This window comes from Lissotriton helveticus, chromosome 3_1, assembly GCF_964261635.1.
Source record: "Lissotriton helveticus chromosome 3_1, aLisHel1.1, whole genome shotgun sequence".
Classification (NCBI taxonomy): domain Eukaryota; kingdom Metazoa; phylum Chordata; class Amphibia; order Caudata; family Salamandridae; genus Lissotriton; species Lissotriton helveticus.
This window is the reverse complement of record NC_136061.1, coordinates 158,653,174-158,666,757: the sequence shown is the minus strand read 5'-3', so window position 1 is coordinate 158,666,757 and position 13,584 is coordinate 158,653,174. Positions and strand designations below refer to the sequence as shown.

General features: G+C 46.0%; 1 protein-coding gene across 2 annotated transcripts in view; it reads right to left on the bottom strand.

The window, feature by feature from the left end:
* Positions 1 to 412: 412 nt before the first annotated feature.
* MYBBP1A (MYB binding protein 1a) overlaps positions 413 to 13,584 on the bottom strand; it is a 678,288-nt gene continuing 665,116 nt past the window's right edge. For both annotated transcript variants that reach the window (XM_078679447.1, XM_078679448.1), the window contains exons 26-27: positions 3,901 to 4,025; positions 413 to 2,408 (exon numbers count right to left, since the gene is read on the bottom strand). In XM_078679447.1, the coding sequence (XP_078535573.1) occupies positions 2,039 to 2,408; positions 3,901 to 4,025 (495 nt within the window). In that variant the 3' untranslated portion in view covers positions 413 to 2,038. The remainder of the gene's footprint in view (positions 2,409 to 3,900; positions 4,026 to 13,584) is intronic.

The following is a 13,584-nucleotide window of genomic DNA, read 5'->3' as shown; positions in this document are numbered from 1 at the left end:
GGCTTAGAGAGCGAGGTTCTTTGACAAACATAAAAAAATAAAATAATAATAAAACATGAAGCCCACCTTTTTGGATACTAGAAACCTACAGCTAGGGGAGTGCTGGCAGCCTTCAGAAGGTAAGGGAACCAGAATCCTTCAGGAGGCCAGAGAGTTACCTGAATCATTGCCCAGCCCTATTTATTCTGCCACTGGCAAATAAGTTGCGGTGACGACAGGGGGAAAAGTATGAAGAAACTGGTCACATTAGCTCTTCAGTAAAACCACTCCAAATCCATTGCCTTGCAGAATGAAAATCAGCTCCACTTTAAGAGTTACTTCAGACATAAATAAATGTAGTCTTTACCAGTCTCACTAGCTAACAAGCACTGGTAAAGATAATAGGTTGGCCTTCCTTCAGAAACTAGAGCAATTTTGATTATTTTTTTATTAGAAGTATATGTCACAAAAAGAAAGCATGTCACTTAACGGCTTGAAATAACAAGTTTACATTAAAAAACAAAACATTGTATTTAATTTTACCAGTAGGTATAACGGGTATAAAACCCCTTTAGAGATGTAATGCAATTGAAGGAAAGTATGATTAAATAAAGAAAGATACTATAGACTTTGAATTACTGCAATAAGGTTTGAGGAATAAAAGGAGATCTTTAACGGGCAACACCAGTGCCACCCCCCTCAAATTTCGAATACTTAAAAAAGGCTAAATTTCTGGAGTAGGGAAAGTAATCCACCATACTTCATGGCTGCAGGGGTTGATGAAGTTCCTTAAAATCTTAATAAATGTTTTTATAAAAAGGATGCAACCCCCTTGACCTCATAAGTCTGCCCTTCACCAGCAACATAGTATCCTAAGGAGGGCTATTACAAGGGCTGTTTTCTGGGGCACTTTTGGGAACATTTGAGAAACGTCTTACACATTATAACATTATCGTAAAAAGGTTGGATTAAGCTTGCATTTAAGGTGAGGAATTGCCTGAACACCCTATTTCCAGGTAGAGAAAGAAGGGCTTTCTCCACATGGAAAAACGGTCCACAGATGGAGACAAAATAGGATACAACTATTCAACTGTACATTTTCTTACAAACGTCTGCTAGAGAAGTATTCAGAATATTCTATGGAAAATGTAGAATTTCAGGGATAATCCAGGGTATTTTCACAAAAATTATTCAATCCAAGCACGTTGTATGTCTAAACCGACGCACTTGTAGACTTCCTCTTTGGCGTGTCTGCCGTGGTCTCCGCCTCTCAGCACTTGGGTCTCCGCCTCTCAGCACTTGGGTACCCGCATGATGGAATCGGACTCTAGAACAACGTCGGTTGCACTCATTCTCTACGCACATGGAAGAAAATACACCGAATTTCGTGGATCTGGTTAAAAGGACAGCAGTCTTTTACCGAGGGTACAATAACTTGACATTCACCTTCTGGTATAAAGAACTTCTAAATATAAACCCACAAAAATAACTCATTTTCATTACTAAAAAGAATATGTGGCAACAAAAATATACTTGTTAGAAACCGGATGTAATTACACACTTAGGAACACTATATTTGTCAGTTTCACATGATCACAAATTTGCAAGTAAGGAGTGGCTTGGCTGAAATAACAATCCTTGATGGGAAAGGAAAAAGTCAACAGTTATGCCAATTTTCCTTAATGTTGCTGTCGCCCTTGAGCTGTCAAATATTTGACAAGGCATTTCGTTTTCAAAGGAGAAGGGAAGTTTTGAATTTTTTTAGTGTACGTCCAATATTTGGCAGAAGCCTTTACCATGTGAAAAAACAGAGCCAGACCCTTCAGTGCTCTCTGGCTGGACTCCAGCTGTGCGGCTGGGTGTAACCACGTCCTTCCTTCTCACATCAACGCTGAAGAGTTCCACTGGATTAATGGGGACACCCTCTTGGGTTTATTAAAACTGTCGGAAAATGGCAAAGGACTCAACAGTAAGAAAAGTACACATTTCATACAGGGTGCTGTACAAACGATGGTAACATTTTGCATAGAAAGTTCAAGTAAGTACAAGGTGTCCAGATTCATTTGGCCACTTGAACCGCTTTTGCTTTCTTTTTCTTCTTTGATGTGCTTGATTTTGTCGTTTCTGCATTGTTGTTACTCTCAGACTGCTGTTTTTCTTTCTTTGAAGACAGGCTTTGGTCTGCTAAAGTCTCCTGTACGCTTTGACTCGCTTTCCTCTTCCGGTTATTCTTTTTCTTCTTCGGCCCCTGCGGTTCACCTTCCTTGTTCGGCTGTTTGGTGACCACACCATTCTGTCCCTCTGTAACCACCTTCTTCCGGTTCTTCCGTTTCTTTGACTCGGGCAGATTCCCCTTCTTTTTCTTTGGTGCACCTTCCCCAGATGGGGTATCAGTGGGTGGTGGCTTTTTCTTCTCTTTCTTGGGTCTCCTACAATCAAAGTAAACCAAAAAAGAGTTTATAAGACAACGAGGGCTTCAAGGTACAGGAGTCACATATCACCCATTGTGAAAGGTATTATATGTTAGAGAGCATTTGATCTGGAGAAACCCAAAATCAGGATTTAAAACGTAACATGCGGTTTGAGGTTGTCTGTACTAACAAAAAGATCTCTGCGACAAAAGCAGAAACTCATTAGGCTACCTACATAAAATATAAATCTCTGCTATGCACAAAAAATATTGTGCTTTGCAGAATGCATATTAGTCCTACATACTACTTTGAGTCAAAACTATATATAGACAAAACACAGCACCCTCCAGTAAGTGCAATCATCTCCAGGGTGAGTTATCTTACCGTTATTATTCTCCCTTGAAAATTGATGGCCACAAATGATAACTGCAGTAGTACATGTTATAAGATATTTTAAACTCTAGCCTATTTTGTGGCCAACTAACTAAGCCAAAACAGATTTACTGTTACACTAAAAGTATGGGTTGACTGTCACTGTTTTTCATGGTGGTGCTCCTCTGGCTCCACCCACTTTCTGCTGTTGCACATTGGCCCCCAAGTTAAGGGATCTTAGAGTAAGTTTGTCAACCTAGGCAAGGGTTTGGGTGTTAGTTAACCCACTTGACAAACGACGAGGGTAGAAGAATAATGCTGTGCTAATCCTTGTTAAAGTTGAATATTGTTTATGCCAATTAATTTGTTTCCAAATTATAATTGTATGAAAAGACAATAATGATGGCTGATTTTTTAAAATGAAATATTATGAAAAAAGGCAGAAGGCTAGACCTATTTGTTATGAAAACCATATGTGAAAGGCGATAGGCCTTTAAGAATAGCTTTTTACTACACTTTATAAAGCGTGTAGACAGGTATTTTAATGGAATCTCACAGACTACTGCAGTAGGTAAGGGTATTGATGTTGGCTACCCCTTCTGGCAAATCCTGGGGGTAGAAAATCTGCACTGTCAAAATCCTTCTTATGCTCCCTTAGGACTAAATAGTCAGTTTTGCCAAATTTTGTGCATTTTTATAATTTTATAACTGTAAGCCTGATTAATTTCTTGTAGAAAAGCTTATGCTCGATGCAGTAGGCCTGAGTTTTTTTTGTGACAGTGATAAAGGCAATAGGCCAGTGATTAAGGCACTAGGCCTGATTGGTTCATTAGGAAAATATATGTGAGATGCCAGAGGCCTGATGTGTTTATTATTAAAAGTTATACAATAGGCCCTTAAAGGTGGCTTGCTATTACACTGTATTAAGATCTGTATGTAAGCGCTTTGGTATTTGAGGCACCTTGTGGCAGAACCTATGAGTAGACGTTTTGCACTGCGATATTCTGTGATAAAGGCAATTAGCCAAATTGGTTCAAAGAGAAAAGCTATGTAACATCCAAACATCTGATCTATGATGACAAAGGCAATAAGTCTGGCATATATCAAATAGTCAGCAAGTAACAGTGAAGAAACTTACGTGAACCCTAGCAGTTTCATCACGTGCCAGTACGTGTCGTCAAGGCGGAGGGACTTCTCGAATCCTTCGTGCTGGCTCAGCGCCTGCAGTACGGGGTGCAGATCTTCCAAGGTAACGTTCAGTGCCTGAGGTGTAAAGAGGAGCGAGTAAGTGTGGGCTAGTATACGGGAGCCTCATAAACCACCCAGCCTCCAGGGGATGCTCTCTGAGGCTTGGTCATAACTGCTTTCAATCAGCTTTACGCAGAGTGGCTATATAAAAATGCAAACAGGATACATTTCCGATATAAATGTGCTTTAGATTGAGAACTAAAAGGCAAACGCAAGGTACTCAGTGAACGGGGACTCTGCAGGTGGCTAATCATACTTCTTTATTGCTGAGGTGGCGTTTTTAAAAACCCACCACATGTAAACCGACCGCACGCGTCTTTTTGAACCTAAAATTATAATACGCTCCTGGGGCCAGGGTACTCAAAGAGCACACAGGAAACACAGCTTATGAGCGGAGATTACAGGTGCAAACGCTTGTTCCTCCATATGCATAATAAACCGGGGCACCACGTGCAGCACTTCTGCTGTGCCGGCACACCATGCTCTGAGTAACTGCAGGTGCACTGCTGAGGCTGGACCCTCTCCTCACCTGTGAGGTGCAGCGGCGAAGTCCAACCACATTTTGATTGGGAGGGCCATCACTGCCTCTGTGCTCATCTGGTCAAAATATCCATGGGACCCTTTCTACCTCACCCAATCACATACAGCATCATGTTAATGCGCAATCAACACCCTCGGATGGTCTACACTCTGCACTCCCCTCAGCAGCTGTAGGCCTCAGTCATGTTCCGTAATGGATCCCGGGTGGGGCAGAAAGGATTTCATGGGCATCGATTAGGGTTTACCAGGGGGTATCAGCAGCTACCCCAGACTAATATTTTTGGTGCATGCCCAACAGCGTCTGAAGGAAGAGGCAGGAACAAAGTATAGACCTCTCAGAGCCGCGTTTACTTTCTATAATTCCACTCCCAGTCCTTTAATGGAGACGTGATGTCACTTCCGCTATCCCCGGCATTTTGTTGAGTTGACATCCAAGGGGGATGTCCTCATTTGCAAGGGACTCTGACCATGTACATGAGAAAAAAATCCCTTCAACCAAAGTGCCAGGAGGGCATCTTCAGGCTTATTCCACATTACTTAGTAATTTCAACACTAATACGCGTCTGCATGTCAAGCGTTAAAAATGTTAGAATTTTGGCAGTTTAATCAATTTTTTTTAAAACACTTTATTCAATCATAACACTCTTTTCAAGGAAATTATTAATCAAAATTGCATATCCCTCACCCTTTGAACTTCTCCTTAAGTCACATATACTTTCATATTTGCTGCTTTCATGAACCCTTGAGGACAGGGGTTGCAAAGACAAGACTGAGCGTACCCAAGATGTACTCTGGCTACCCCTAAATGATTACAATGGGTTCTTTGTGTATATTGGGCGATTGATATAACTCACTGTGGTGCTTGATTATTTGCGGTTTCCGACTTGCATTTAGTAAATCAGCATGAACAGAAATAAATTGTTCTCCCCCTATTTCTAAATGTTAAATTCTTTGCTTCTCCCTCTATGTCCTTGTTTAAATGAGGCTTTCCCTAGTTCCCTTCATTAACTATCTGTTTAGATTTTTTTCAGACATGCTTATCATTTTTTGGCTTATATGAACCAAGATTGGAGAGCCAAGATGTTATTGGGGTATGAAGTAATGTTGAATTAGTAAAGTCAGGCCTTGAAGAAAAAAAAAAAAAAACAAGTTATATAAAAATCTGAAAATAAACAAAAAATGTGTAACTCGGATATCAACAGGTAGTTCCAGGAATGAGGACTCTAGAGAAAAGCATCGGTGGCTCCTCTATGGCGGAAGAGTGTCGCTTTCCAGCCCACAGAGGCAAACGAAAAATAAAATAATAATTTTATTTTTCGTTGTATAGCAGAGTCTTGGGGGGGTAGGTGGGGGGAGGGACATCACTGCAGAAGGGGAGGAGGAGTGGTCAGCACTGCTGTCGGTGTGCATGACGGGTTGGCCGGCTGTCTTAGGGCTGCCTAACCATCATCCATTCCTCACTGACATCTGTCCAACGCAGCTGGGTGGAGACACCAGCAGGCACAGGGTCCCAGCGCCCTATGGACAAGCCCTCTCCACCTAATTCTGACACTGCTCTCATGGGTATGAGAGCAGCAACTTGATTGGCCATAGTGGAGAGTCTGGGAGCTTCTGTCTGTGTCCAGAGGAGCAAAAGAGCGCAGAGCAAAACACCAGCAGGTAAGCTTTTTTTTCCAATGGTTTGTTTTTTTAAAGCGCCCCCTCCCACGTTGCACCACCACATTTCCCCAACACCAGCCGCTACTCGAGAAACAGCACTATTGTGATCTACTGTATTTAGAGACCAATCTCTAAGCGGCTTCCATGTGTATGAGCAACCACCTACTATGAGGACAGTGCGTGTTCAAATAAGGATCCAAAGATGGCTGCAGAGATGAAAAGTGTGAAAACACAGAGTTCTCCCTGCACGTCCCCACACCATAAGTGCAGAGTGCAGTATGGAAGTACTGGGACATGAGGGGTGATAAGACGATGGGGATGGATGATTGAGTGGTGCCGCAACAAGTGTAATCTTCCAAAAATTAAAAAAGCCATATTATTTTAAGGATAATATTTTTAGTAAACTCGTTCAATCACACCTTTACCACAACGAATAGTTTTCTTACCTGTCGGTGTAGTTTTGCAGCTTGAAGATCTTTCTGGATTCACTATGCTGTGCATTATTCCGCGGTCTTGAGGTTGGGTCCGGATTCGTAGTCTTTTCTTTGTATTTTTTTTTTTTTTGTAGCCCAGGTGGGCGTCGGCGTCACAGCTCCTCGGGTGCATTTCCGGTGACGTCGGCATGCTTCCTGCGGAAGCTCCCACTCTTAGGCGCCACCTTCGGGTTCTTTTTTTCCGTGTTTCTTTCGTTTCCGAAGTAATGGCAATGTTCTATTTAGGTGATATTTTACCGCTTGTACTTTAAAAGTCCTTTTTTTTTTTTTTTTTTTTAACCACCTCTTCTCTCTCCAGCCTCATCTTTCTGGCGGAGGTGGGTGGGTTCGCTAGTGAATCCAGAAAGATCTTCAAGCTGCAAAACTACACCGACAGGTAAGAAAACTAATTCGTTTTGCAGCGTGAATCTTTCTGGATTCACTATGCTGTGCATAGATTTTGTAGCGGTTTCTCATCTCTGTGGCGGCTGGGTGGAAGATGAGCGTTGGTTATTGAATATGTGCTGGAGCACCTTTTGTCCGACTTGTGCTTCCTTGTTCATCTGTATATCCACACAGTAGTGCTTCGTGAACGTGTGCACCGAAGCCCATGTTGCCGCCAGGCATATGTCCTGTATGGGTGTGTTAGCCAGGAAAGCTATTGTAGCACCCTTTTTCCTAGTGGAGTGGGCACGTGTCCCCTCTGCTAGTTCTTGTCCTGCACGTTTGTGGCAGAGTTGAATTGTCTGTGCGATCCATCGTGCAATAGTCTTTTTGGTTACTGCCTTTCCCATGAAATGACACGAAGAACTGTTTTGTTTTCCTGTGTCCCTTCGTCCTCTCAATGTAGTGCATGACTGCCCTTCTGGCGTCCAGGGTGTGCAGAGCTCGCTCTGCGCTAGTTGTTGGTTTTTGGAAAAAACTCAGTATCTGTATAGACTGGTTCATGTGGAATTAGGACACCACCTTCGGCATGAAGTGTGGGTCAGTCCTCATCACAACCCTATCATTGTGTATTTGTATGTAGGGTTCTTGTAGCGTCAGCGCCTGAAGTTCGCTTACTCTGCTTAAGGACGTTATTGCAACCAGGAAAGCTGTTTTCATAGTTAGCATCTTTAGGGAGACCTTGTGAAGTGGTTCAAAGGGCTCTTTCATGAGTTCCGTTAGGACTATGTTCAAGTTCCATGCAGGTGGCGGCACCCGCTTGGGTGGTGCGATCCTTTTCGCTCCTTCTAGGAATCTCTTCACCACCTGTGATGTGAAGAAACTCCTGCACGTTTCTCCCCTTGTGTAGGCGACTATCGCTGCCAAGTGAACCCTTAACGAGGATGAGCTGAGGTTCTTCTCCAGCAAGTGTGTCAGGTACTTTAGCACTGTGGAGTCCTTCTTCATTTTATTGTGAAGTCTTTCTTTTCTGCACCATATTGTGAATCTTTTCCATTTCGCGACGTAGCACTTCCGAGTGCTGGGCCTCCGTGCCTCCCGAAGGACCCTCAGGGTGCTTTCTGGCAGTCTCAAATGTGCGAACTCTATGTCATCAGGAGCCATGCTACTAGGCTCATGCTCTCTGGCTCTGGGTGTAGTACCTCCCCGTTCTGCATGGAGAGTAGGTCTTTCCTCTTGCCGAATCTGTGGGGTGCACACTGTGTCATCTCCATGATCTGCAAGTACCATGTCTGCCTGGCCCATTGTGGCGCCACCAGTATCAGGGTCATGTTGCTCGCTCTGCACTTGCTCAGCACTCTGTGCATCAGTGGTATCGGGGGAAAGGCGTAAGCAAATGTCCCGGACCAATCTATCCATAGGGCATTCCCCAGTGACCCCTCCTCGGGTTGTCTGGATGCGAAGTTTTGGCATTTTGCATTCCGGCGTGTGGCAAAGAGGTCCACTGATGGTGTTCCCCATCTGTCGAACAGCCACCTTGTCTCTTGAGCATTGAGCTCCCACTCGTGGGATGCCGATGTCTGTCTGCTGAGCCAATCTGCTTGTACGTTGTCCCTCCCTGGTAGGTGTATGGCTAGCAGGTCTATCCTGAGAGGGATGGCCCATCTCCCTATATCCTGCGCCAGTGTTGAAAGTGGGGCTGACTGAGTGCCCCCCTGCTTGTTGATGTAGAACATCGCGGTGGTGTTGTCTGTTTGAAGCAACACCTTGTGCTTGTACAGTCTTGTTTGGAAGGCTTTCAGTGCAAGGAAGATTGTCTTCAATTCTAGGTAATTGATGTGCTTTGTCGCATCTGCTGGCGTCCACAGTCCCCTCACCTTGAGCTCCTCCATGTGAGCGCCCCATCCCTTCAGGGATGCGTCTGTGGTGATGGTCACTGTTGGCGTTGGGGGCGTTAGAGGCTTTCCCCTTGTTATGTTCTCCATGGTCCACCATGTCAACTCCTTCTGCACTGCGTGTGTTACAACCACTAGATCCTCCCAACTGCCTGTAGCTTGTGACCATTGCTCCTGTAGCCATTCTTGAATGGGTCTCATGTGGAGACGTACATTTGGTACCAGGTGGATGCATGATGCCATCATCCCCATGATCTTGCTCGCAGTCCTCACTGTCCGAGCTTGTCCCTTCCGGTAGAGGCGAGTTTCCTTCACCAGCGCCCTCGCCCTCTTCTCGCTGGGGAACACCTTGCCCTGTAAGGTGTTGATCTGTGCTCCCAGGAAGATTTTCACCTATTCCGGCTCCGTTGATGATTTCTTCCAATGGATGGAGAACCCCAGGCTTATGAGCGTGCTCGTCACTGTATGTGCGTGCTGCTTGCTTTTCTGGTATGAGTTTGCTTTCACCAGCCAGTCGTCCAGGTAGGGGTATACGTGTATTCCCTGCCTTCGTAGGTGCGCTGCGACTGCTGCGAGGCACTTTGTGAAGACCCTTGGTGCTGATTTTAGCCCGAAGGCTAGTGTCGTGAACTGGTAGTGGCTTTCTCCGATGGTGAACCTGAGCATATGCTTGTGCTTTCCGTTCATTGGGATGTGCAGGTAGGCGTCCTTGAGGTCTATCGTGACCATGAAGTCCCCGATTTGCAATTGCGGGAGCACCTCTTGCAGGGAGGTCATTTTGAATTTTTGCGTTCTTATGAATTTGTTCAGGAACCTTAGGTCCAGAATGGGTCTCATTGTCTCGTCTACCTTTGGTACCAGGAAGTACGTCGAGTATATTCCCTTGTTTCTTTCCTTGAAGGGTACCCGTTCTATGGCCTGCTTCTGCAGGAGTTCCTTTGCTTCTTCCTGAAGACGCTCTAGCTGTTTGCTTGCTAGTGGTTTTCTTTTTGGTTTTCTGCCTGTTGGCCTCCCCTCCAACTCTATGCAGTATCCGAATTGGATGATGTTGAGGATCCATTTGTCTGATGTGATTTCTCTCCATTCTTGGAGGTAAAATCTTAATCTTCCTCCCACTGGTGTTATGTGGTCGTAGAGGTCTAGCCTGTCTTGACCCATCTGTACGTGCTGCACCCTGGGATCTTTTCTGTGGGTGGGCACACAGAGTTTTTTGAAGTCACTTAGAGGTGGGCTGCTGTCCCCCTCTTCTATTCTGTCCACGTCCATTTCCTCTCCCTCGAAAGGACTGGCCTCTTTGTTGGTATTGCCAGGGCTGCTTCTGCTGACCTTGCTGAGCCTGCGAGTCTGGCTGGTGCGTTTGTTGGGAAGCCTGGTGTGATGTACCTGGCTGGTTTCCACCTCTTCCGCCAGGCCTCCGTGACGGGGTGCCCCTTCTGTTGCCTCTGAACTGCAATGCTCCCATGGACCTTGCTGTTTCGTTATCTTTCTTTAGTTGACAGAGTTTCTCATCAACTGTTGTTCCGAAAAGCGTATCGCCGTTGAACGGTGTGTGTTCAGGATGCTGTGTTGCACCTCCGGTTTGAAACCCAAGATCCTGAGCCAGGCGTGTCTTCTTTCAGTGACACCCATCATCATGAGCCTGCTGGAGGTGTCTGCTCCATCCAGGGCTGTCTTAAGGCAAGAATTTGCCGCGTTCTTCCCATCTTCAACCAGTTTTTCTGCCTTCTGTCTGGCATCCTGGGGCAGGTCCTTCACCAACTGCCCCAGCTCCTCCATGATCTGGTACATGTGCCTGTTTATCAGGGCGTTGGAATTAGCCATGCGCCAGTGGGTCGCGGCATTCCGTTCGATCCTTCTGCCCACCAGATCCATCCTCTTGCTCTCCTTATCCGGTGGTGGTCCAGAAGTAGTGGCTACGTTAGCCCTCTTCCTTGCTGTGGCCGTGATAATGGAGTGTGCGGAGACCGTTCCCTGAATGTAGGGCGGGTCTTTTGAGGAATGTTTGTACTTCTTCTCTGTTCTGGGAGTTACTGCCTTGCATGTTGCGGGCTCCCTGAATGCTTCCCTCCCTTGAGCCAAGACGCTGTCGAGCATTGGTAGGTACTGGCTCCTTGTTTGTGTGGGGAGCAATGTCTCTAGAAGGAAGTCTGCTTTCTGCTTCTCTTCGTCGAGCTTGAGTTTGAATGCCGCTGCGGCAGACTTTATCACCGAGTTGTAGGCCCCGATGTCGTCCGGCGGCGAGGGCCTCGAGGGATATGTGTTGACCGCCTCTTCCGGGCTGTCTGTGTCGACATCTATGTAATCCACCTCCTGTAAGTCAGAGGGGGCCGACTCTGCGTCCGTCCTGCTGTTCTCTTCCTCCCCATAGTTGTAACTATCGTAGGGATTCTCGGCCTCTTCCTGGTCGTCGACCACCTCGACGTCCGGGTCTTGTTCCTCGGCGACCTCGTCTTCCTCCTCGACCACCTCCACCACTGGTGGCTTGGTCTTGTGTGGAATCGTGAAGGCTTTCATCTTTGCGTCGAATTCTTTCTTCCGCTGCAAGAAGTTTTCCATTTCGGCCTCGAGACGCCTTCTCTTATTCTCCATCTCGGCTGCGTGTTCCGCGTCGGATGGTTCGGCTGCTCTTTTCGGCGGTTGGCTCGGTGCCGTGCTTTTCGGTGCCGAAGATTTTGACGTCGAACCGGATTTTGGGTCCCTGGTCGGCGTCGGTAGTTTAGGGTCCTTCTCCCTCGGTGTCGATCGGTCCTTTTCGGGGACGATTTTCGACGACTTCTGCTGTTCAACAGCTCTCGGCGCCGGGGACTCCTTCTCAGAGGATCCGCTGGGCCTGTGAGTACTCGCGGACGCCAGTTGTTTTGGCGTCGGCGCTTTCGGGGCCTTGCCCTCGTGTTTTCGAGACTCAGAGTCTCTCGGGTTCTTGGGGGCCGGAGAGTCTCCTACCTTATCACAAGTCTTCGTGTAATCGGTCTCTACGACCGTGTAGCTGTCGTCTTCGGCGGCAGCGTTGTCCTCTTCCTCGGAAGACATCCCCAGCTCGTAGAGGGACGGAGTCAGGGCCTTCCCCTGCAGGGCGGCGTGCGCTACCCTCTGTCTCTCCCTCACTTGAAGGGTCTTCGCTTTCGTGATTTACCGGTAGACAAAGGTTGCATACCGGGTGCTGGTCCTTCTGCGCGTACTTGTGGTGGCAGTTACGGCAGAACTTGAACGGCGTGTTGTCCATCATCGAGCGCTCAGGGCCTCCCTGGTCGCGTGTTCGTCGACGTTCGTCGAGGATCTCTATGAATTCACCTTCTCCTTCGCTGACTCCTCGTCGATGAAGTCTCCTGGAGTCTTCATATGACTTTTCTTTCTAATTTCTGTATTTTCCTTCTTCTTTCTCCAAAAATGTCTGGAGCCCAAACGGAAACGATCCAGACCCGATTGCGGAAAAAAAGAATCTGAAGATGGCGCCCAAGAGTGGGAGCTTCCGCAGGAAGCATGCCGACGTCACCGGAAATGCACCCGAGGAGGTGTGACGCCGACGCCCACCTGGGCTACAAAAAAAAAACAACAAAAAAAACAAAGAAAAGACTACGAATCCGGACCCAACCACAAGACCGCGGAATAATGCACAGCATAGTGAATCCAGAAAGATTCACGCTGCAAAACATCTCTTTATGGCTAAACAACAGTCATTATTATGCACAATCTATTCAAGAGTTTTGCCAACTCTGACTGTAGGTGAACGTGTTAGATGAAGCATGAAGTGGACGGCACAACCCTGGAAATATTTGGTTAGGATTGCTGTAACCCTTCTCAGAAGTAATAAATATGCAGGCGCAAGCCCTGCCTTCTCTGCACAACTGTGGAAGTTGAAGCATCCAAGCATACATCATCACTTCATGTCCTTGCATTAGTTTTTTGAGTAATAGTAAGAGAGGGAAGATAAGAACACCACTCCAAAAACAGCATAGATAAGAAATGACACACACAATATTGGACATTCTTTAAAAAATAAATATGGTGGGAAAAGTGATTTTACTTTATATTCCACACCTGGTTTAAAGCAAAGAAAAAAGAATAAGGCCAAATATACTGCTTCTTGGGATGTGTTGTGGAATTTGGGTCCACAAATGTGATGAAACCTTGGGTCCACAGCTAGCTTTCATGTATATAATTATAAGAAAACCCTGCGGACAGAGCAATCTTTGTTCTCCACGGGGAGGTAGAGGACGCCAGATCAGCCACAACGAGGACGCCATTACGGTTGTCTGGGCTGCGGTATCTTCACAGACGGGTGCCTCAACACAAGCTGCATGGTTTTGGATGAATCTCAATAGCTGGAAGATTTTCCCTTTCTCTCAATGTTATGCCGGCCAAACTGCTGCTCGCTGGTCTGAGTAGTACATTCTTGTTGGCAAGTTTGTTGTAAAATGCTGACAACTCAAAATTAGGATATCAAAAAAAGACTGCATTTGAGAAACTAAGATGTCCGAGAACAGGAGCACAATAAAAATGAACTGCCTAGTTACCACACCATCTCTACAAAAGTGGAGTGGCTACATTCCAAGAAATTAATCTGCTTCCTATTTTTAAAACGGTCCACTCTTTCCAAGAGTAGAATTGGCTTTTTTTCCAATT